Source organism: Orbicella franksi, chromosome 12, assembly GCF_964199315.1.
Source record: "Orbicella franksi chromosome 12, jaOrbFran1.1, whole genome shotgun sequence".
Taxonomy (NCBI): Eukaryota; Metazoa; Cnidaria; class Anthozoa; order Scleractinia; family Merulinidae; genus Orbicella; species Orbicella franksi.
This window is the reverse complement of record NC_138156.1, coordinates 1,230,362-1,253,058: the sequence shown is the minus strand read 5'-3', so window position 1 is coordinate 1,253,058 and position 22,697 is coordinate 1,230,362. Positions and strand designations below refer to the sequence as shown.

Here is a 22,697-nt window from a genome sequence, read left to right as displayed (position 1 = left end):
TCATGTAAATGCCGCGTCACGCAAAAGCTTAGAAATTCAAGCGTAGTGTACCACAAAACCAAGAACCCATTCGAAGAAAAAATTTGTATGAATATTAGGTTTCAGCTGCTCTTATACATCATCTAAGTAAAATCTCAGGAAGATCAATAGTTTTGTAGTTCGAATTTTAGTGACGTCATGTGAAAACCAACAATTGTTTATGAAAACCATGGGAGCTAAGCCAATGAAAATTCTTGAATTGCATTATCTAATTATCCGAAAAATTATCCAGTTTATTTTATCTCTCCAGCTGGGGTGTGAACAAAACGTGGGCCATGGCCATGGCCTACCCTGTGGCCTACCGGTGGTCAGATTTTTAAAAACATAAACAAAACATCAGTGAGAGTCAAATGAGTAAAGAGGCATAAAATTATATCCCTCGTGTTTTTTTGTATCCCTCTAACAGGAGGATACTAAAAAGTCACTAACTAACATCAACACTAACAGTCACTAACGCCGTTCATTACATGCTTACATTAGCACTCCACTATATGTTACAAACTGGCAGCCGGTATGGATCTTGGAGCCGCCATTTTGGGTATTCTCAGCGACCACGTACCTCTCAGGATGTTAAGACTCAAATGGATTGGTCCACAGCGGGACATGACAGGAGATAATGTCTTATGTAAGAATTGGTACCTCTTAGGGGGAAAACAAAATTTCAAACCACGCCCGCAAAACAGGATCTCGGTACCTCTTAGGGATTCTTTCCAAAATTTCCGACGAACACCCCCGTCTTTTTTCTATGGGAGTGCCCCCGGGCCCTTCCCCTCCCTCTTAACCTGCCGTTATGGTTGATTGCTTGGCTGGGGAAGCTAGATGTTGAAGACATAGGGTAGGCCACAGGGTAGGAGATCTTTCACGCATTCGCTAGGTCAGCGGTTTTTCAAAAAGAAAGCAACAACAAAACTGGCGCTAGCCGTTTGCGCCAACCTAGAGGTGATTTTACCTGCACTAATCCCAGGGAAGAGCAGCTCAAGAAATGGATGAGTTCTTGACACGATGTAGGGAAGAAAAAAATGTCGGACTCGTGCAGAATGTAAGTATCTACTCTTTTTGACTCAAATACCAATCACTGTTGTTAGATCATGTCCTTTATAGTGTCAGAAGAGTGCGGACTCTACGTTTTGCTGTGCTTCATATTTAGCGAGAGTGTTTTATAGCGGGGTACGACATAAAATCATGCATCTCATCGGAGTAGGGGCATAACATGTACTTCTCATCAACAAAGATTAGGGCATCAATCGCTAGTTCTGGAGCATTTGCATGTAAGCTTAGTCCATCAGTCACCCCCTTCTCACCGGGTCAACCCCCGTGCACAAGCATTATTTTTTTCAAAACCATAGCAAACTCCCCGGGGAGACGGTGAGCCTTCAAATTGTCAGATCCTTCAATATTTCTTTAATTATGTTTGTCTTATTTTATTTTATTTTTTTTCATTCCTTGTGATGCTTTATTTCACTCCAGTTTGCTATGTTAAGGGTTGGGAGTTTGGTGTTGGGTAACGGTAAGTGTAAGTTTTAAGGGTTAGAATCAGGGTAAGGGTTAGGTTATACAATATCACCCATCAATCACTATTTAAGAAATAGAAAACATGCACCATGTTTCTATCGAGTTATAGAGATAAGAGTGGAAGTTTGAGAGAACGAGAAATGCTTTGGGAACACGAGCCACAGGTGAATGTTTCCACAGCTTTTTCAAGTTCTCCCAAACTTTCACGAGATTTTCCATAACTTGATAGAAACATGGAGAACATGTTTTCTTTTTCTTTTAGAAAACACTGGGACGAAAAATAGGAAAACAACTTGTTAACTTTGATTATGAAAATGTAAATTCTCTTTGCTCGGGCTAGTTCTGTGTTTCTATTGAGTTATAGAAACATGATTTCTAACCAATCAGTGCGCTTATTTTCTTAGGACTGTTTTCTAAAAGTGCATAATAAATTAATATGTCACATATCATACTAAAAAATGATCCATTGACTTGGGAGGTAAAAGTTGACCCCACTGATCTTATTCTGTGGTAAAATCATAAACTTGCAGAGTTCTTCTTAAGAATTAAGTACAGTCATAGAATCCAAAGAATGCCAAAAAATTTGAGACTTGATGACTACAATAAGTAGATTAGTATACTTTGGTTAAAATCTTTGTTAATGGAATAGTAGTAGTGATTGTAGTCAGATTACTTTTCCTACTTCAGTTATTTACACAGCATCTTTGTAAAGCAGGCAAAGTTATTGTATTACTGGTGCATGTAGTTAAATAGGTTGTTATTGTTATAAAGTTAACCTGAATGGAAATAGAAATACTATGTCAAAATAAAATTTTACTTCCATAACTAGTATATATCCATTCTTTATTTCCTTGTGATATTTATTCAATATAATTGATATTTTTCAGGAAAAGGAGTGGCTAAGAATTTTTTATTATGATGTAGAAAAATGTATCCGGCAAAATGAAAGTGACGCTGAGTTGGCAGAGGTTTGCCTTGCTATATTACATCAGATCAAAGAGACTCGAAGCAGGGATGATAAAATAGAGTCATCCCTTTGGCTTCCTTTTGATCATCAAGTTATGCCACTTAGTACATTATTCACTACAAGCAAGGATGTGTTTGGAGGTTCCCTTACTTCATCACAGGAAGAGCAAATCCAGGTTTTAGGTGAGGAATAGTGTTGTAACTTACATGCGAAGACCAAACCCTATGGCGATCACTAAAATGAGAAGATTGGTGATATATATGTGCAAGTGTGCATTTGTTCCTAACTGGTATTCTATTTCTTACATACTCTAATAGGTTATACCATATAAAATACAGGTTGAAGATCACCAAAAACCAGACTTTCTTTTCTATATGTCAGCCAAAAGACAACAGTCAGACTCATATTTCCAAAAGCAGGCACTATTCTCTGCTTATCAAGACATCATTCTTCATGGAACCATACATGAAATAGTCTTAGAAATAATCTAAACCTACATTATGTAACCTGTAAACTACAGTCATTAGTAGTAAATGATAACTGTTCTTTAATTCTTAGGATACAGTCCTACTTGCAAGATGCCTTTTATTCTCTTAGGATATTTAACACTCCATCCCAAGTCAGTAAAACCAATCACAGCTACAGGGACCCTGTACATCGAGGACAACTCTGCAGCAGTTGTTTGTGAGGTAAAGAACCACCTCAGTCTATATTTCCCAAATTTTAAAGTCAAGGGCATGAGATTTGTAACCTGGGGTAGAAGATCTTTGAAGAGAATACTACCATATTCAAACATGGCACAGCTCAAATGTTTTCAGAGATCAAAGTTTTAATTCTTGTTCATATGCAATTGGTCTAAACGTGTCTTGTGACTGAATATACCCCAGCTAAAACTGGGGAGTATCTAAATGATATTCCCTAGTTTTCAAAACTCTGCATATTAAACAAAGTATTTCAAGAATAGAACACAAAAAATCGGATATTTGTCCCAGACATTTATAATCTGTTCCTCAAAGCTCACAGTTACCAGTTCGCTTCTTGGAACAAACAATATCCGTGAACAAATATCGGAGCATATTTTCCCGCCAAATGGACACTATTGTTCATTTATGGTACTGTTATTTACTTGCTTTCAGATTATAAATCCTGACAGACATTGCCTAGAGAAGCTAGTATTAGTTCCTGAGTGGAGTTATGTTCCTGTGTCTTCTTCAACTGCCAAACCTACAAAAAATGGTAAGGTAAAGGTATAAAGGTGACCAAAGGTAACCTGGAGGTAATAATAATTGTCCGCAGTTTATTATGTTTCAAGTTGATCCATGGACAACCTTGACATTCAAAGCCAAGTCTTTAGGTTTTGATACTCCACTGTATATGTAACTGTTAAAAATGTTAAACTGTTCTCATCCCAGTCCTAAACAAGGATTGGTCCACCTTAGTATTGCTTTTATTAACAAGACAAAAAGGAGTTCCACTTTAGTTTGTACAAAACAACTCAAGTGTGGAGAGTTGTGCTAACATGTTGTAACAGTTAAATATCAAGTGTTCTGAATTTCTATCCAACATCTGTACGCAATATCAACCCTGCCCTGTGAGCATCTAGTTACTTTGATTGTTAATCAGGGCTTATAACTAACGTCACAAGTGACTGTAGTAAGTAGGTTGACTGCGGCAGATACTGTACCTATTGTATGGAAATAAAGTCTCATTGATTGACAGTACATTCAAGTCTTTTTTAATTAATGTATATGTGCAGCATAATAATCTTATTTTAATAAATGAATTATTAACCATAATATAATTCCACAGAACTTGCTGTTATTATGCATGCATTGTATATTGTATAATGTGCCAATTATAATAAGCTCTTGTTGTTAGATTCAAAGGATGGCCATAATGGTTATATTGAGATCAAGACATGGGTACCAATTCTTGTTACAAAAAGAAGTACAGATGACAAGAAACTGCTTTCATGTGACATCTTGACCATCAAAGAACTTCAGCAAGATAGAAGGTATTAGGAACAATCTTAATGATGTCTGTTCCTCTTCTCAATTTTTGGCCACATTAAAGATAAGTGTATATATGTCACAAACATGAGCATTAATTGGAAAGAATTTGAATGTAAACCACACCTTAACAGACAACTGCAAAAAGTCAAGAGTTAATCTAGTTTCTACATACCCACTCACTTTGCAAGACAGCAATGTATAGCATACAGTCAACTCTCTCTTAAATAGTATATTGTAAAGGTAAAAAAATAAATTAAACATGCACTGATTTAAGATATATTTGATATTACTTAACATGCATTTTGTTTGTTTTGTAGCTCAACCGTCAACTTAAATATTAGGGGAAATATTTTTGCCCTGAGCCCAGTTCATAGGTAAGAACCAAGCTTTGTCTTTTCAAATGTGATGTAATGTCAATTTTTTTCAAATTGTAAACTCTGTTGATAAAGTATATAAACAGCGAAATACAGGAATAACATGAGGGAAGAGTTAAATGAGCACCAAGAAGGAGGAGATGTGAGAGGAAGAGATAGCAGTCCTTATCTCATCTCGACTCCTATCTCCTCAGGGCAACCTGCACTGTTTACAATGTTCTTTGTAACTGACTAAACAAACAAGAAAGAATAGAAGCAATGTTCCTAGTCCTAAGGAGAAAAGAGGTTCAGATCAACAAGAACAAATCAAAATAGTGGTTTTAAAAGTAACTTGGAGATGAACGCCTCCCTTGTACATGTCCTGTTCCAACTCATGCCTACTTCACTCCAGACCTGCCTTGCATGCTTGAAGACACATGAAGGTTGTCTGCCTACCCTTTCCCTCATTATTTTATCTGGGTCCTTCTTTTTATGTTATTTTAGTATTTATTGACATTATTTTTATTTTGTGCCAGACGTTGTTATGTTGTTGTTATTTATCTGTTCCTTTATTACATAACAGCATGCCCAGTGTTGGAAAGCCTTTCTTTTTAGTCAAACTATCTTGTCCAGTGACAAATCTTACCACCTCAATTGTGGTTCAGGTAAGATTCAATAACCCACATCAGCTGTCAAAATGTTTTTTAATGATGTAAAACAATGATTACATAACTTATAAATCTATGTTCACTTCTCAGTGTTATTTTCATCAACATGATGAAGTGTAGGATATCAGTCTGCACATGTCCACATTTGTACCTTCAGAAACTGTTTTTAGCCAAAAATTAAGACAAGAAAAAATAAGCAAGCATGTTCAATAACATTATTATTTTTTAAACAGAGAAAAAGCAGTCCAGATACATACATACATACACATACCAGATAAAGTTGTGAAGAAAACTGGTCCACTCATTCAGCCATAAAGAACTGGTGTATGTCAGATAATCTGGAACAAGAACAAAGCAGAAAATTTCAATTATTGTTAAAAACCAAGTTTCTTGTGCACACGTTCATGTCTTTAACAACAGTGACAAAGAGGAGGAAAACAAAGCAAACTAATCATCACCATGTAAACTTACATGTTAAAACAGACTGTAGTCTTGAAGTTGCAAGCAAGTTATTCGTAACTAAATGCGTATGTTTAGATAAAAGTCTTATTCTCTGAATGTGTTTAGTAGACAATAAGATGTTAAGAAAAGTAGCTCTTAGGCTGTGAAAACAGTTGCTCTTTGGCTGTTAATTTCACTGCTGAACAACAACATTAACCAAGAGGTCCATCTGCATCCACAGCCTAATATCATTTCAGAGTTCAGCTTCAAGGAACAAACAGACAGAAATGTATAACATTACAGTTTTTCTCCTAGGGAGAGCAGTTTATGTTCTGGCATAATTTCCTGCAAATTGGTGAACAATACATATTTTATGACCTGAAAGAAGCAACAATGAACAAGGTAATAATTGTGTTGTGTAATAGTACATTAACAACACTGATTAGAGAAAAATTAAACAATAATCACTATCATCAATGTCAACATAATTAAAAGCCAAATCAAGTGAAAATGAGAATGAATAATAGCACAAATAAGGACTTTTCATTATGAGTCTTCTCCCTCCATTAAATTTGGAAAGTTTGTTACATTATTTATTTCTTAATTGTTAAATTTAGTTTATGTACAGATTTAGCATATTTTAATATTGTAATGCGCTTTTGATCATTGAATGTTCAAAAGTGCAATATAAATTAATAAATTATTATTATTTAATTAAGGGAACAAGAAATGAACGAAAGGTTCTAGCTACCTCACCTTGCTCAGATCTCTGTGAATACAAGTCTGGTATGCCCACTTCCAAAGCATCAAAAACTGTGAAACGGCCTTGTGAAGATGCACCTGAGGTGAAGTTTTGTTCAATAATCTTAACCCTTATATATGTACTTAAAAATGCAAATTTGACACAATTTTCAAAGTGTTCAGTTGCAAGAGATTACTCAAGTTTGTTGTTTGTCTTTCTTCTTCCCTGTCAGCTTTTTATCTGCATTTGTTTCACTTTTGACCAGTTCTGCCAATCATAGTCAGTTGATTGCAGTTGTATCTAGTACAAACTACACTTAATACACTTTTCAGGTAGAATCTAAGCGCCCAAGAACTGCTCAGGGACAAGATGATCTGAACCACAGAAAGATTAATTACAACATGAATTTGACATCAGATAGCATGGTGGTTGAGAAAGAAATCTTGCAAGCTCCAAAACTAAGGCCACTGGTTAATATATCTTACACCGTAAGTATCTTCAGAATATGGTACCTTGAGTAGACAAACTTTTCTTTGTTCCTCCACACGACAAAGGTGTGAGACTGGACCCCAGAAATTCCATACTGATGACGAAGCTCTACAGAGGTCCGTGTGGAAATCAGCGCCTGTGATGTCATCTAGCTGCAGATTATACAATAATCTTGTCAAGGACACTTAAGGTCACCAGGGGTAATCATGTCATGTATGACCGTGGTACATGATTTCTAGGGGTAATCATGTCAAGTTTACACGCTTTGTGTTGCTTGCTATCGGTGAAGAAGCAAAAACATGACTTCCATTTTTTTTTGTTCAGTGTATAATAAAACAATTTTATTATATAAACAATAGTGAAATACCAGCATTTTTCCTTTTACTAAAAAATCATATCTTCATTGCATGCAGTGAAGATACTATTTTTATCTTTCACACTGTGAAGATATCATTCCTTTTTGATAACATTTTTCTTTTGTCCCTTGAACTACACTTAAATTTGTTGATGTACGATTGAAACATCTTCGGATCTTCTTTGGTCGTCTTCGGCAATCTTCGGTAATCTTCGGAAAATGTTCGGAACAATTCATCTGGCCTTCAGAACAATTTTGGAAAATCTTCGGAACTCTTCGGAAATTGGTCGGAAATCTTCGGAAAATCGTCAAAAATGTCGCCATTAGTATGTTTATATAATAAACAGAATATTACATGCCTGCTTGTGGATACGAATTTTATCTTCTCGTGTTCAACTCAATATCTCACTCGTTCGCTGTGCTCACTTGTGAGATACCGAGTTGAACGCTCAAAAATAAAATTCGTATCCACGCGCGGGCATGTAATATCCTCTATACAGGTATAACCCTTACCTCGACCTTGATTATTCTGGATATCACAAAAACCTCATCCAAATATTTTCCCCATCGGGTTAATTTCTTAGTAAACATGGAGTCCACAAAAGGTGCTCAATGGAGGTGGCCGGTTAATGGGGTTTTATTAACAGCATTTTACTGGCAATAATTTCGGGACTTTGATAACTGGCCGTTGAATAAAGGGTGGCCGCTTAATAGGTAGCCGCTTGATAGAGGTTCGACTATAATCTCCAATCTCGAGTTAATTTTACGTTTTCTCCTCACAATTTTCTTTAATATCTTAAGTTACTTTTGTCATGCGTTTTGAAATTAATACGTTTCAGGGTGTGATTACTAATTGCTTAAAACCCGAAGCTGGAGTATTTGAACTGGACAATAAAATAAGGTAAACATATTAATACTTCAAGTAAAACAATTCAAACTGCACAGTGTTCAGTCAGGTCTATAGAAACTCTTACATTCTAGGAATGATCATAGGTACGTGTGAGCCTTATTTCAAATGCTCAGTGCTTAACACAGCTCTTAAACCTGAGTAGACAGCAGATTACAATTATAGTTCCAAAGGCCTAGTACCAAAATTCGTATTGCCTAACTCCTTAATAACGAACTGAAATATTATGTCACGTTCGGAATCCTCGGCGCTTTTGTTTAGATTTTCCGCTTTGTTTCTCGTAATCGAAGGTTTTGTACAATCAAGTAATTTCAGCATAGTATACAATTTCGTTACAGGTTGTATATTAGTCACCAGCCTTCTCCGAATCTGGGTCGTGGCCTGCGTGTTGGAGCGCACGTGACTACTCACAATGTTCACCTGTGTAAGAAAGGAAAGGTTTGTGGTTTTAAGTCTGCTTAATAAAACTCCGTTTTGGTCCATAAACACGCAAAATAAAAGCTTCTGATCAATATCCAGCCATCTTGACCTCACGCTTGGGCAATAACCCATATTTCTTATTTTGTCATCGTAGAAAACTCTGGGACTGTGTTGCTGCACGCAAAGCACTGTGGGAGTGGTGAAGTTTTCACCTCTGGCGTCACCTTGGAAGGTACTAATTAAGCAGATTACATACATGAACGTGACCTGCTCTCTAGCGTTATCCCTAGAAAGCATTTTCCCATGCAGTCGTACATTGCGTTCAAGCTATACTCTCTGTTTTACACGAACGGACTGATTCGTGCAGAGTTTCTTAGGGCCAGACAGATTCAGCTACATCAGCTAGCTTCAGCTTGCATCAATCCAGCACGTTATTTCAAGTTGCCACCTACAAGGACCAATAGTCTCCTAGGACCAATGAAGTTAATGACATATACACAGTAAAAGAGCAACTTCCAACTGAAGCATTTTTTTTTCTCTGTAGCCTTACAATCCTTGTGTGAGTCCGTTGGCTCTGTTAGCACAGAATCTCACCCTGGCTGATTATGTGGACTTGCTTGAGATGTGCGAGAAAGTTCTTGATAAATTTTCACATCTCTACAGGTACAGTACTCAATAAATTCAATAAATGTACATGAGGTTTCTTTTCCATTTTGGGTGGGGATGGTAGAGGTGTTCATTTTCTTTTACCTTTACGAGGTGGATTGTGTTTTATTGCATTAAGGTATTATCTGTGTATTTTGTTTTACATTAACAGGACAAGCCAGCTGGTCTCTTACTCTTCAAGACAGAATAGGTAACGGGTGTATTATTTCTAGTTTGTTTTAACTGAAGTGTAGTCTGATGACTTCACATGCAAAACTCTTTTCTAATCACGTTGGGGGCCTGGAAGTTAAAGGGTATTAGAACAATTGTAGTGTATGACCAGTTTAGGCCAATAAAGCGGTTGAGAAATTTAATTAGGCTTCTAATAAGACCCGGCTCCACCCTTGAATAAGCCTCTGATTGTCTTGTTCAAACAGAGAATTAAAGGAAGAAAGTGTACTGGAATTGTTGCTCTCCTTCGTAAAACGAACCTCAGCTGCCGCAAACGTACAACCAAGAAACATCTATGATGAATTTTTCGAGTTACCTCACAAGTGTCATCCAAACCGAGCCAGTGTACTGACATTTCCTTGGCTTCCGACAGTTAAGGAATTCCTTGATGCTGTGAGTCAGAATATCGCTGATAAGCCATGGCTGAGCGGGCTGATGAGTAGCACAACTACAACAACACAGGAAAATGAAGACTGGATGTACAAGATGGTGTCTCAAGATTGCTTTAGCCGTCCATTGGTGAGTAGCAAGTAAACTTAGAACTACATGCATTCAGTAGGATCTGACGTTGAGTACAAGACCGCCACGTGTACTGAGTTTTCAGTAAAATGAATATTGAAAGAAAAATATCCTACAAACGTTTCTCCATGGTCTATTAACTATGGTTTCTCCTACTCTTAAAAGCAACATAATTGACGTAGTTGAGTTGCACCTTTGGTTGTTTAGTGGCATATGTTTATCCTGACTAAAAGCATTTTTTTTTGTTCTTAGATTCTTGTTGGCTGTCTTCGAAGTTCTTCAAAGACTGGCCAGTTGAAATTGCTTGACCAAACAGGCGAAATCTCCTGCATGATTGCAGCTGGTGACCAACAATCCACAGGACATGATTGTACAACACATTGTTGCAAAGAATCGTGTTTTGACGGCAAGTGTTCCAGATGTCCTTATGCGCAGACCTGGCATACTGACGCTATGCTTCAAATCAGCAAGTTTGAGGTTGTCTTGGAGACATTTCACCCGAGAAATCTCCTTCATGAAGATTTTTCCGCAGATAGAAATCGACTTTATCTTCAGTTTTCCTTTGATAACGTAGAAATTGTGATTTCTAAAGACACTTGCAGAAAAGCAGATTGCAAGCGGAAGACGAGACGTTCAGGCAACGGGAAAGGAAATTCTAAAACGTGTGCTTTGGTTAAAACCTTGAATGAAGAAGCCAACGCGACTTTGGACAAGAGAGTTAATGGATTTATGTGCAAGATTATTTTTGCTGTCAGGATCTGCGAAGTTGCCGCCCTGAGAAGAGTGCAAGAAGAGCTGTGTTATCCTTGCGGTGTGGAAATCAAAGTCGTGGCTGTTTACAGAAACGACGTTGAAAAAGCCGCTGGAAATAAGAGTTTTGCCTCGGAACGAATAGATTCATCCTGTTTAAACATATCTGATTTTCTCTCAGAATTCAAACTACAACGCAAAACTGCTGCACTAAGACTGGTGAAGAGAAACTTGTGCTGGTCGCAGTTTCTTCATGCTGGTTGCTTTTACGTCATCACCGAAACAGTTCCAAATGAAAAAAGTTCCCGGATCTTACAAAATGGTAACTTACAGGCACTGATCAACGTCAGTTCCGATATGCTGTTAGAGAGAATTTGCTGGTGTAAAAGGTGCAGCCTTGCACCATCAAAAGATGCAGTAAACAGCATGGAAATCGTCAAAGCGCTTGACGAGCTGAAAGATGATTTTTTGAAAACTGATAGATTGCAAACTGTGGATACTGTTCTTAGTGATGCTTCATGTAAGGGAGACGAAGGTGACAAATCTTTGGAACCAAGGTACAAATGTATTGTTTTCTTTAATAATTTTACTGACACAGTGTTATTTTGCAGCAGGACGTTGTGCTTCTGACTTTGAATTACAAGATCTCTATGTTGGGGAAACGTTAACACGTCCGAGTGCATTGTTATCGAAGTTATTTATTGAGTTATTGAAGCAAGCCTGAATTTTTAAGAACACGAAAAAGTGCATGGAGAAGCACAAGGCGCGGTCGAGTGTTTCTTGTACTCCTGGGGTACAACTCAACAATGTATGACTTGTGAACTGTTCAATTCTTTCAAACAATGTATTTACTGATTATTTCTGAGAAGCTATGTCGTGCAAAATTACCTTCATAACGAAGGAAAATATGAACAAAGGCTCAACAAGAAATCATTAAGGAATTAACCAGAATTTGATGATGAAAGTTTACCGCTGTTTAAAGTTTGCTAGTGAGTTTCTTCTTAAACAATTGGGGGAAAGTGAGAATAAGACGAATTATGAGCAACGCTCGCGAAAAATCTTGGCTATAGTTTCATTTTTGTGCCATCAATGACCACTTATTTAATTTTTGATTTTTTATGACGAAAACGTGATTTATATTTTGGTCGCACGGCGCAGGTGCCTTTTGTTGTTGGAATTCACGTGCTTTTTCCGATTTAGAGTGTATAAATGACGTTTGCGCTCAGGCACAGTTCACGTGACATTTAGTAGATATTTCTTTCGTAGCTATTTGTTGAGGGATGAAATGAACGGTTTGCGTTCTCTTTGCAGTAGTTCTACAAGCACACAAGTCAGCTTCCGAGCTGTTTTTGTCAGTCGAGAACTGCGCCAGTCAGACACTGCTGGCCAGCTGCTTCCTAATGAGTTTGTGGAAGTACCAAAGCTTGGTCCAGTTAAAATGGCAACTATAAAAGATCTGCAGCTAGCCCTTACTCTTCTAAAAAATGCCATTATACAGTTAAGAGTTCGAGACCTTGAATCGTCAAACACGATTTCTGTCTACCTGGACTTGAGGAGAACAACATATATTTGTGGGATGTTGCCTGGTAAGTAGTCTCCATGAAAATCCTTTTCACTACCCTCAATCATGGTATCTTGCCTCAATATACTTCTTCAGTATAGAACAAGTTAGGAGGACAAAGTGACAGAAACTGCCTGGTTTGCGTACAAAATCCCCCTCCCCGTTTACCGGTAACAAATCAACTTCAAGGCAAGCCTCCCGCCAGTTGGGATTTTTAATGAGTTTCTTTACAACTTGTTTGCTTATTTCAGAGCTCTCATTTAGTACAGTACATAACACCTCGACACATAAATAAAGTGATTTATTATTATTATTATTATTATTATTATTATTATTATTTTTTTTTTTTTTAAGTGCACGTGCCTAAGGTCGAGAGAAGTGTAGGGTTGTTTGGTTAATGCAGGTTGTAGGTTAATTTAGACTAGGCGCATCACTGTAGTCAGCTTCGCATTTTCATTTCTTTTCAAAGGAGAGCTATCGCTCTTCCGTAGTAGCAGGAATCTTAGCCTCTATTATATTTCTGCTATTTCATTTTTCTTTTCTTTCTTTACTGGCGCAGGAACCACAGACATAATATAGCTTAATATACATAATATAGCTTATGTCACAACCTGTTTCCTTTCTTTAGGTGCTATTGTCCAGTTTCGTAGGTTGGTGAGAAAATTCTCCCGCTCAAGAAACGTGTATTGTACCTTTGAGGCGTGCTCCTCAGTTTTCGTGGAGCGACGCGCAATTACGAGCCTTAACGACGTTCAGCCGAATCCACAATTTTCGGTCAGCGTTACAGCATCAAGATCTGGCGAAGAAACCAATAGGCCTCTTGCACAGCGCCAACTCATCGAACTCATTCAGAGTGAGGCACAAGGGAAATTTGTGCAGACCATTTCATTTGTGCGTTGCCGAGTAACGGCTGTACAAAAAGCGAGTCTGCGATGGCTATGTAAACGTTGTGGGGAGCTGGTAACGAGAAATGAGTGTACCGCTGGATGTTACAGCTCGAAAGGCTACAAAATTAATGCTGAAGTCAGGTACGTGTCCTGTTATATAATATGTCGAGTTATTCTCGCGTTATAATTGGTTCTTACTTATGATCAATTGGAGGAAAGACGCATGTAGATGACGTCAATTTTGTTTCCTCATTATATAATACAAGGACATGCCATGTTGCCGTGCGTCTGTTCAGTAATAGATCGCAGGAGAGTGACACACTCGGCTATCGCCTCGTGTGCCGCTTTTTTGTTCTTACCACATTTTGACGTCATCTGTGATCAATTACTGATCAGACGCACAGCAACATGGAATCTATTTGTTAATTTTACGCTGGCAGGGTTTCAACTTTTCTTATTGATTTTTTTACCGAAGATTTTTATTAGAAAACCACAATTGCGCAAATAGTGTTGAATTGAACCACTGGATAGAACTTTTAACTTCGACTCGCTAGCAAGATGGTTGAGGTCATTCCCCAGTATTGCATTGCGCATCCCTACTGCGCATAATTTCACGCGTGATTAGCGCGCGCGCATTAGAAAATGGCGGCTTTTTCTTTATGGCTGGACCTCGCCATAGATGTAAATCGTCATTTTCTCGCAAACGAGTATGGTGACCTATCATTTTTTTTTTCTGTTGTTTTGAATTGAGTAATAAATTTCTCTGTGTAAAATAAATATGAACCAATTCTCAGTGTAGAACAAAAAGCAATCGTCGGAAACGTGAATTTAGCAAGCAATCGTGACTACAATCATGGTGCTATTATAAGGATTTCTTGTGTAAAAACGAGGTGCTGTTGCTCCTAAACGAACATGGGAACCCCTCATTTTTATTTCAAAATTTAAGCTCCTATAATATAAACAATCCATAGGCAAAGTTTCACAAAAATCTCAGTGCAGGTTCTATTTCAGTGGAATGACCTGAAACGCTAACAGTATTAGGTTAACATTCGACAGCTGGAACGAAAACTTCAAACAGAGTGCAGTGTTCCTTGAGTAACTATACCTGGGATTATTCTGCCCCTAGGTGTGTGGTGGAAGACGGCACAGGTGAGGCTCAGCTGTATGTTTATGACGACATTGTGGCTACAGTGCTGAAGTTGTCCAGTCAGGAGTGGCGGCATCTTCAGGATTTGGCCATGCGCACCGGAGAGTTAATGTACCAGCGGTACAAATGGTTTGGCGGAAACAGTCGTCCGAAGGTAAAGCTAACTACAAAAAAAAAAATAATAAATAAAACCAGTGAAGTTCTCTCTGTTTTTTTTTTTTTTTTTTTAAGGGGACAGCATATTGTAGGGGTAGTCGAGTGCTAGTCATAACTCTCGTGTGTTCTTAAAACTTCAGTATTGTATGAGGAGGAGCAAGTTTACTATTTCCTTCATGAAATGTTCCAAACATTGCGCATGGTCAAACTCCTCACGTGGGCTAATCGAGCTCATATCCTATTGGCATAGCCCACTAAGCGACTCTCACGTAAACTAAAACACAGTCACCGGACGGCACCGGGCTTTGCTTAATCTAAAACAAAAACACAGCTCGCTACTGGTTTCTATCGACTTCGTCCCTCGCCAATTATCAGTCGACAGAAACGCCCTTTCTTGACTTAGACATTTTAGTGCAAGTATCCGTCTTTTAGCGAGCCCGCTTCTCAACCCGCTTCTAGACTGTATAATCCTTCGTGCGTTCACCTTAAACGAAGTGTAACCCGCCTTTTTTATAGTTCGTTTTATTCGGACCAGCGTAAGGACGTGTATTTATCTTCATATCTTTGGCTGTCAGACCTAAGACAAACCAGTATAAACGCTTTTTTTTTCCCTCGTAGCTCAATCAAGGAAATTTATCGTCGAGAGAAACAGACGCTAAAATGATCTTTGAAAATCACTGTTGTTCATCCCAAGTCAAACGGCGAATCTTGTTGGAATGTAAGCTGTTCCGCTTCAACAAGAGTGGAGGTGACGGAGCAAACCAAGGTGAGAAACAAACACGTTTATCTGAAGGTTGATAACACTCATTACTGGTGTTTTACTGGCTCTTAAGGTGGCTCCCTACAGTTTTACGATCGCCCGCGCGCTGAGGACAAAAGCTCAAGTAATCTGTGCGCGCTCGAAGGAAAACGTCAGTGTTTTTCGATATTTTATTACCTCAACGTGAGCACAACAAGCAAGGCTGACAGTGAATTTTCTCGCGTTTCCTTCGGTGAAATTTCGTAAAACTTGGCAGATTGGTAGTAAATATTTTACTTTAGTCGGAGCTCGTTTTTCAGGGAAATCTATAAGACCAGTTTTTTCGCAGCGGTAAAAGACGTAAATTTGCAAAAATCGAAAAACCTGCCTTTACAAACCCTACTTTTTTCGTGTTTAAAATTCGTGTCCCGCAGGAAGCGATATGCTGTGAAAATTTTGGAAGATTTCACCGAAGGAAATTCAACACAATCGCAAGTAAAGCCCTAAAAAGGCAAAAAAACATATTTGCTTGGGCAGTTCTAATTCAGGACTAAAACCAATAATTTTAACAGAGATGATAGTAGAACACTATTTAATCATTGCTTATTACATGTAATTAGTTGAGAGGATTGGGTGTAAATACGAATGCAAAAACGGCATTCAAAACATAACACTTGCGCGCGTAACGCCATAAATGATTACCCTAGGGAGCCACCTTAAGAAGGAGCATTCTGATTGGTTCCCTAATCCAGTTGAGCCGATTTACGTACTTTGTATAAACCAATATGTATAAACATTGTACAAAGAAAACTGATTGTCTGCTAGCTTATAACTGCGCGAATATGCCTAACATGGTCCCCGTTTGGCAAGAATGGATGTCTTAAAAGTGTATTTATCTGCAAAGTTGCAGACAAACGAGCCAAGATTGTAAAGTTTAATTGCACCGGCTTGTTATTTTTGTACTGGGAAATATTAGTCTCCTTCAAGAAAGGAACTGATCAATATTTCCCTAACGCGGATCGCGCTCCAGGTCAGTATAACAGAAGCGGACAAAAATATTAAGGGGGGGGGGGGGGGTTGAGCTTCGAGATACAGTGCAGGAGATAAATCTCTGTTCAAAAATATTTGTTTCAAATTTACCTGTGAAACCGACTTTTATTTCTATTTGCAGGGCACGAGTGTCGTAGTATAACTGTAGGTTCAACAGAACACAGCACTTTTGTGTTACCAAAACTCCTCTTAAGAGCAGTCTCTATCACTGAGGTGCCCGCGCTGGAAGAAATTCGTCAGCTGCTACAACAAGTTGTCGATGGATGACAAAAGTGATTCCATACCACAGGGACATCAACTATTATATGTTGAACATTTAATCTTCAAACCACAGGGACATCAACTACTACAACACGTTGAAGTGAACATGTAGTCTTTGCCGTAAATTCCTTGTACCTTGGTCTTGTTGAGGGACGTTTTGCACGGTGTGACGTTGGTTGTGTAGCGGTAAACAATATGTAAAGTTCCGTTATGAAGAGATATAGCTATGCACGTCACAGGACTCGAATGTCAGCAAAGGGATAGATCTAGAGAGTATGAAGCGTTCCACGTTGAACGGTTTAGAAGAAACAACAGTTTTATTACTACTGAATCAATGTTACAAGGAAATACACAAGCTTCAGATAGTAAAGTCTAGGCAAGTGGGTTAAATTATAATTCTGATCAATTTGGTGGCCGGAGACGCAGCGGCCAAATGTTGATGACTAATATAGTTATAAACCATCTGATTGTAAAAAGAACGCCTGATCACAGGTTACTGAAGGTGGGTCCATTTCAAAGGTGATGTTATGCTAACTGGAATTTAGAGCTCCGACATTGTACCGTGAATGACATAACAAACATTAAACAATCTTACTCTTGGATATGTACATTAAAATTATTTTCTACAGCAAACCAAAACCTTTAATATCTGCATATAATTATTCTTACCCTATCGTTTCGTTAAAGAGTTCCTCTGCGGGAAAATGCTATTAAAAGACAACATGTTATGTCCTCTATAATATAGTACGCTTTTGTAGGCTTCTTGAAATCCTCTTTTCACCAAGCCGTAAATCAGAATATTTACAGCACAGCCACTTGCAATAAATGTAAAAGTGCTAGGAAAAAAAAAAGCCTTGAAACATGTTATAGACAGAAGGGTTCCAACAAATGATTAATGCAAAAATGGTAGTGAATAATAATGTTAAAATTTGGAGTTCTTCGGCGTAGGCTTCTTTGATGTCATTGTGGAGGAAAGCGTTTGCCACTTAAGAAAAATGCGCACGGATTTGCTGCACACTTTACAACAACTGAAAATCAACGATGGTGTGTTCACAAATGTAACATGGCCCCAGGTGATCTTTGAGATTAATTTATATCCAGCGTAAACACATTTCGAATGAAAATGAAACGCTGTTTTGCTGAAAATGCTCCGAGTTGTAGTCAGGGTGCACGGTCTTTGAATCAATTGAATCAATCGTATATAGGTTTGAATAGTTTTGCTTCAGCGGTCCAGGGGCCCGTTTCTCGAAAGCCCCGGAAACTTTTCGGGCCCGTAAAGCCATTCTTAGTTCATCCGTATCTAAAAACGGAGAAGTGTATACCACTGAAACTTCTTGTATGAAGGAAACCTATGTTCATGTTAAGAAAATGTGAATAAAACAGCTCTGTAATCGTAGGGTTCGAGAGTTTACTATGGCTTTCCGGGCCCGAAAGGTTTCCGGGGCTTTCGAGAAACGGGGCCCAGGCGAGTGTTATATCTAGACTGCTGCAGTTCGGTGTTCTATCAGATGTAGAAATAATATCCTGTGCACTGGAACTGCTCTTAACACACGGACCCAGCTCGTACAAGAATAACGTACACGTCGCAAGCTTTCCCGTACGAAGAGCTTTTCAGCATTCTGGCCGACCGCGCGTAAATTGGAGCGAGAACAAAAAATTGACTGACGAAGCAGGGGGTGGTGCACATCTTGCTACGTAGGTTATAACAAGTACAGTTAAACCTCTCCACAACGGCCACCTTGGGGACAGAGCAAAGTGGCCGTAGTAGAGAGTTGGCGGTTATGGGGAAGTAGGGGTATAATATAATAATAAATAAATAAATATTTATATAGCGCCTATCCATGCCTGCTCTAGGCGCTGTACAATTCGCCAAAATGATCTGTACTAATCTTAATAATTAAAAATGTGCATCTTTTTTGTTTTGTTTTTTTTTCGGGGGTGAAACATTTGTTTTCTTAAAAAATACTTATTTTAGCATACAAATACTTAACACAATCAAAATATCAAAAAAACAGAAACTAAACAACAGAGACCAACGACGCTTGGTATGGATCAAGTTTGGTGAACTTTTACAATAAATATGGGGTTTTGTAAACACCGTTCGTCAGTCATTGATTCACTGCCCGTTGTCGAGAGGTTATTAAGAGTGAACGTATGCTCTCTCCGCCGGGACCCCAAAAAGACAAAAAAGTGGCCGTGAGTGGAGGTTCAACTGTAGCAATCATTTTCATTAATGTTCATATATTTATACAATCACACTCACCGAAGCCAGCTGTGCTTTCCTTTTTTAAGCATTTTTTTTCTCTTGGCTTTCGTGAATGGAGTCCCCTGTTTCTACAGCAAAGTGATCGAATAGGGCGAGATCAACTTTACTCCCGCGCGCTTTCCACGTTTTGTTTCCCTTCCAACCTCAAAAGATGCTTCGCGGGAGGCGCTCGTGAAAATTAAGTCCCCCTTCTCCAAGCATACCCCCGGGTGTACGCTCCTTCTCGAATCAGTCTGATATTTTTTACTCTTTTGCTAGATAGACTAGATAGCTACTCATCCGCGATCGGCTTCGCTATCTTTGCATTCAATTATGACATAATCTTTATTAATAGTTGTTAATTATCACCAATTACAACAATGTCATAATTGAATGATGCCACCAACTACGTCATATGACCGGCACGCCCTTCGAACTAAGATTTCGCGTCGATTTCGAATCGAGACAACATGACAGCGACAACAAGAAAACGAAAGAAACAGAATTATATTCCTCTGGTGCTCGAAGCCGTAAAAGCGCTAGCTGAAGGGAAAGATCGTGGAGTTTCGAGGCAAAATATCGTGAAACATTTGGAAAGAAAGCTAAATGATGGGACAAACAGTGTGAACAATTCGTCATCGCCGGATGAGGCAGCCATTAAATCCGCCATTCTAACAGCTTTAAATTCTGGTTTGCTTGTTCAATCAAGCGGGGTTGGCCTGAATGGATCATATGTGCTAAATTCAGGTCGTAATATACACTGCGACAAGCAGAAAGCTATCATCACAAAAGAAGCAAAGTTGAGGAACCTTATTTCGTTGGCCGACCAATTCCACGAATCAACCTCCAATCAAAGCAGGCGGTCCAAGGTGGAGAATTCGTCCAAACGACACCGTATTACCAAGCGCGGCTTACCCTCAGGTGATTTGTTGGAAACAGTCGATCAATGTGAGACTGCTGAAAAAATCACAGCATTAAAGACAATATTGAAACCACCTAGCAAGATCAAAAAGGCCTCCAAAGTGAAACTTAAGGGTGGATCAAGGAAGGTGAAGTTTCGTTCACCAGCAAAGGTAATTTTGATTTCGCCCAGCATCAAAAGAAGATCACAGAGGCGGAAGTAAAGTGAAAGTTGGAGTGCATTCCTGAATATATCGTGCAGAGGAACTCCAAAATACCAAACGCTGAGCGAGGAGGAAAAAGCTATGCCACAGTGGCACATCGTTGGGTCAAAACAACCAGGATTTTACATCATAATTTTTTTAAGATATGTACACAAACTAGCTATGGATCGATGTGACCCCCTTGTGTTTCGGCCTCTTTGAAACAATATTGGTGACCAGCTCTCATGGAGATGGTGACGTCATAATAACAGGTGTAGCACTAATTTGGACATTTTGAATGCTAAGCGTGCCCTTGGAGTCAACAGCTGACTGTTCATATTTTAACTGATCTAAGTAAAACTAGACACAGAACAAGCGATACATGGAGAATCATGCTTGACAGATGTGATTGATGAATTCAGAGGGTCTTTTTATCTTTTCCCCAGGAGTACATAAGATGTTTATGTCCTTCAGATGTAACTGACATGTTGAATAATAAAGATTAAGTCCTTAATAAATATGAAGTCCAGGAGGAGGGGAAATACTAACTAATTATATATTGTGTAATAGAGGAGTCTTCAATCGAGTGTCATCAAACCAAAACCAAACCAATTACTTTCTAGTTAGACTACTCAGTCAAATGTCTCAAACCGTAGTTAAACCAAAACCGAAGCAATTGTCTAATAGCTTTCAACACTCAAATGAAAACTGCTCTAAGTTTGGTGTAAATAGAGAAATAACGTGGTGTAAAGATATTAATTTCAGTTTTCAGCTGTAAATCAGCTATCCTAGGAGACCCAGAGGCAGTTAAGTTGGGGGTGGAAGAAGAAATCCCAAAATTGAACCTTTTTGTTGTTTCAGTTTTTGCAGGGTTTTCTTTGTCCCACTCCAACTAACTGCCCCTGGGCCACCAAAGATGTAAAACAGTAAAATAAAACTCTTTAAGCCAGTGTCTAATTATGTTTATTATACAGCCAAAGATATCAAAGAAACTACCGGCTAATAGTGACAGACAATAATTATTCAATACTACCACTGAGGTCTTGGATGAAATTTTGTGTGAATTTCTTTAGTGGTTTATATCTAATAATTTAACAGTATCTGGGTTCATACAGACTTTGGTATTCTCGATAAAGTCAGAAAGTCTGAAAATTTGTCTGGAATAGTGGAAAAAAGTCTACTATTTTTGCAGCTGCAAGTGCTTTTCGCTCAAGTATTAAAAAAATTATTGTCATGATGATAAAGTTTCATGTAAATTTTGGCTTGGCCAAAATTGTCATTCCCAAAATTCTCTGCACCTCAACCTAGCTGTGACATGACTAACATGTTCCCATGTATTGTTATCATGTTTACTTTTCAGTTTCTACATTGTTGTAGAAAACCAAAATAAAGGTTGGAATAGAATAGAAAACACCTTAAGTATAAACATTACATACCAAATCTGCACAAAACCTGTTGTTTGCCATCAGAGTGCAATAATTATTGGGTTTGAGAGAAGCTTGAGTGTTCCACATCAAACCTGCAAACACAAGGATCTGCTGGAAATGATAGGGATTTAAATGAGCTCAGTCACGGTACTTTGAGTTATTTTGGCCATTTACAAAGTTACCTTTATTGAAGGAAACCTGAAAATCATAGTTTACTTATATAGAAGAACCCCAAAGAAATAATAAACCATAACAAAACAAGGATGATTTAGGATGGTAAAGATTAATATGCATTACAAATGACAAACTTGAAAAATTTAGGCTCAAACTAGAGGACCATGAGGCACCAACATGATTACAGCCTGACTATATGGCAACATAACTAAATGCTTCTGCTAATAATTTTCAATGTAAAAATATCACCTTTCATCACTGTGTTCTCTGTAAGTATGTCATTCTGGGAAGGAAACAGTGTTATATTAGGGAAAATCTAGTCAAAGCATTCAGCCAATCAAATCATTGTCTCCAGTAGCACCTTTGTCGCTCACTAGGAATGAGAGACAGGTGGCCCTGGGGATGAGAATGACCTGCTTATTTTACCATGGTAACAAGCAAGGTTTTGGCCTGGGAAATAGCCAGGCAGGCAACAGGCCAAGAGAGAAGTTCATCCATCAGACAGTCTACTCCACAAAATGTTCCATTTTTATTTCACTCCCTTTAAAAAGACAGTAACAAGTCCAGTTGGCCTGAAAAAATCCAAATGACATGTACCAGATAAGACAGGGAAATAGAAATTAATTTTGCAAATAAGATGCCCAGAATGATGGAAAAGCCGAAATCCCACATGTTCAGCTCACAGCACTTAATATACCCATTATTTTCAACATTTGCAAGAACTAGAAAACTGTTAATTTTAAGATTTCAAAATTCACTTATAATATCCCCCCCCCCCCCCCCGCCCTCCAACAACAATTTACAGCCTGTTGTATGAGAAATATTTAATAGTGCAAAATAAAAAATTTTCATACTTCCCAACCATTTCCTTACTTCAGAGCACCCAACATTACTGTT

At 38.3% G+C, this 22,697-nt stretch overlaps 2 protein-coding genes across 6 annotated transcripts; both read left to right on the top strand.

Annotated features, from left to right (window-relative positions):
- Positions 1–198: 198 nt before the first annotated feature.
- Positions 199–18,645, top strand: LOC145462851 (CST complex subunit CTC1-like). 5 transcript variants are annotated; one of them, XM_081446481.1, is made up of 22 exons: positions 199–1,078; positions 2,476–2,700; positions 3,077–3,207; positions 3,655–3,754; positions 4,397–4,532; positions 4,848–4,904; positions 5,467–5,548; positions 6,308–6,394; positions 6,712–6,837; positions 7,067–7,222; positions 8,418–8,479; positions 8,806–8,923; positions 9,060–9,137; positions 9,450–9,568; positions 9,723–9,761; positions 9,988–10,300; positions 10,553–11,607; positions 12,362–12,636; positions 13,240–13,639; positions 14,625–14,799; positions 15,420–15,567; positions 16,712–18,645. In XM_081446481.1, the coding sequence occupies exons 2-22, from the start codon at positions 2,613–2,615 to the stop codon at positions 16,855–16,857; spliced, it is 3,891 nt and encodes a 1,296-aa protein (XP_081302607.1). In that variant the 5' UTR covers positions 199–1,078; positions 2,476–2,612; the 3' UTR covers positions 16,858–18,645. The 5 variants fall into 5 exon arrangements, with proteins under 5 accessions (XP_081302607.1, XP_081302606.1, XP_081302605.1 ...); XM_081446480.1 differs by having other exon boundaries at positions 2,439–2,700; positions 3,116–3,207; XM_081446479.1 differs by having other exon boundaries at positions 2,439–2,700; positions 8,824–8,923.
- A 133-nt stretch (positions 18,646–18,778) lies between these two features.
- LOC145462587 (uncharacterized) lies at positions 18,779–21,170 on the top strand. The gene has a single exon (XM_081446152.1). The coding sequence runs from the start codon at positions 19,567–19,569 to the stop codon at positions 20,218–20,220; it is 654 nt and encodes a 217-aa protein (XP_081302278.1). The 5' UTR covers positions 18,779–19,566; the 3' UTR covers positions 20,221–21,170.
- The last annotated feature ends 1,527 nt before the right edge of the window (positions 21,171–22,697 follow it).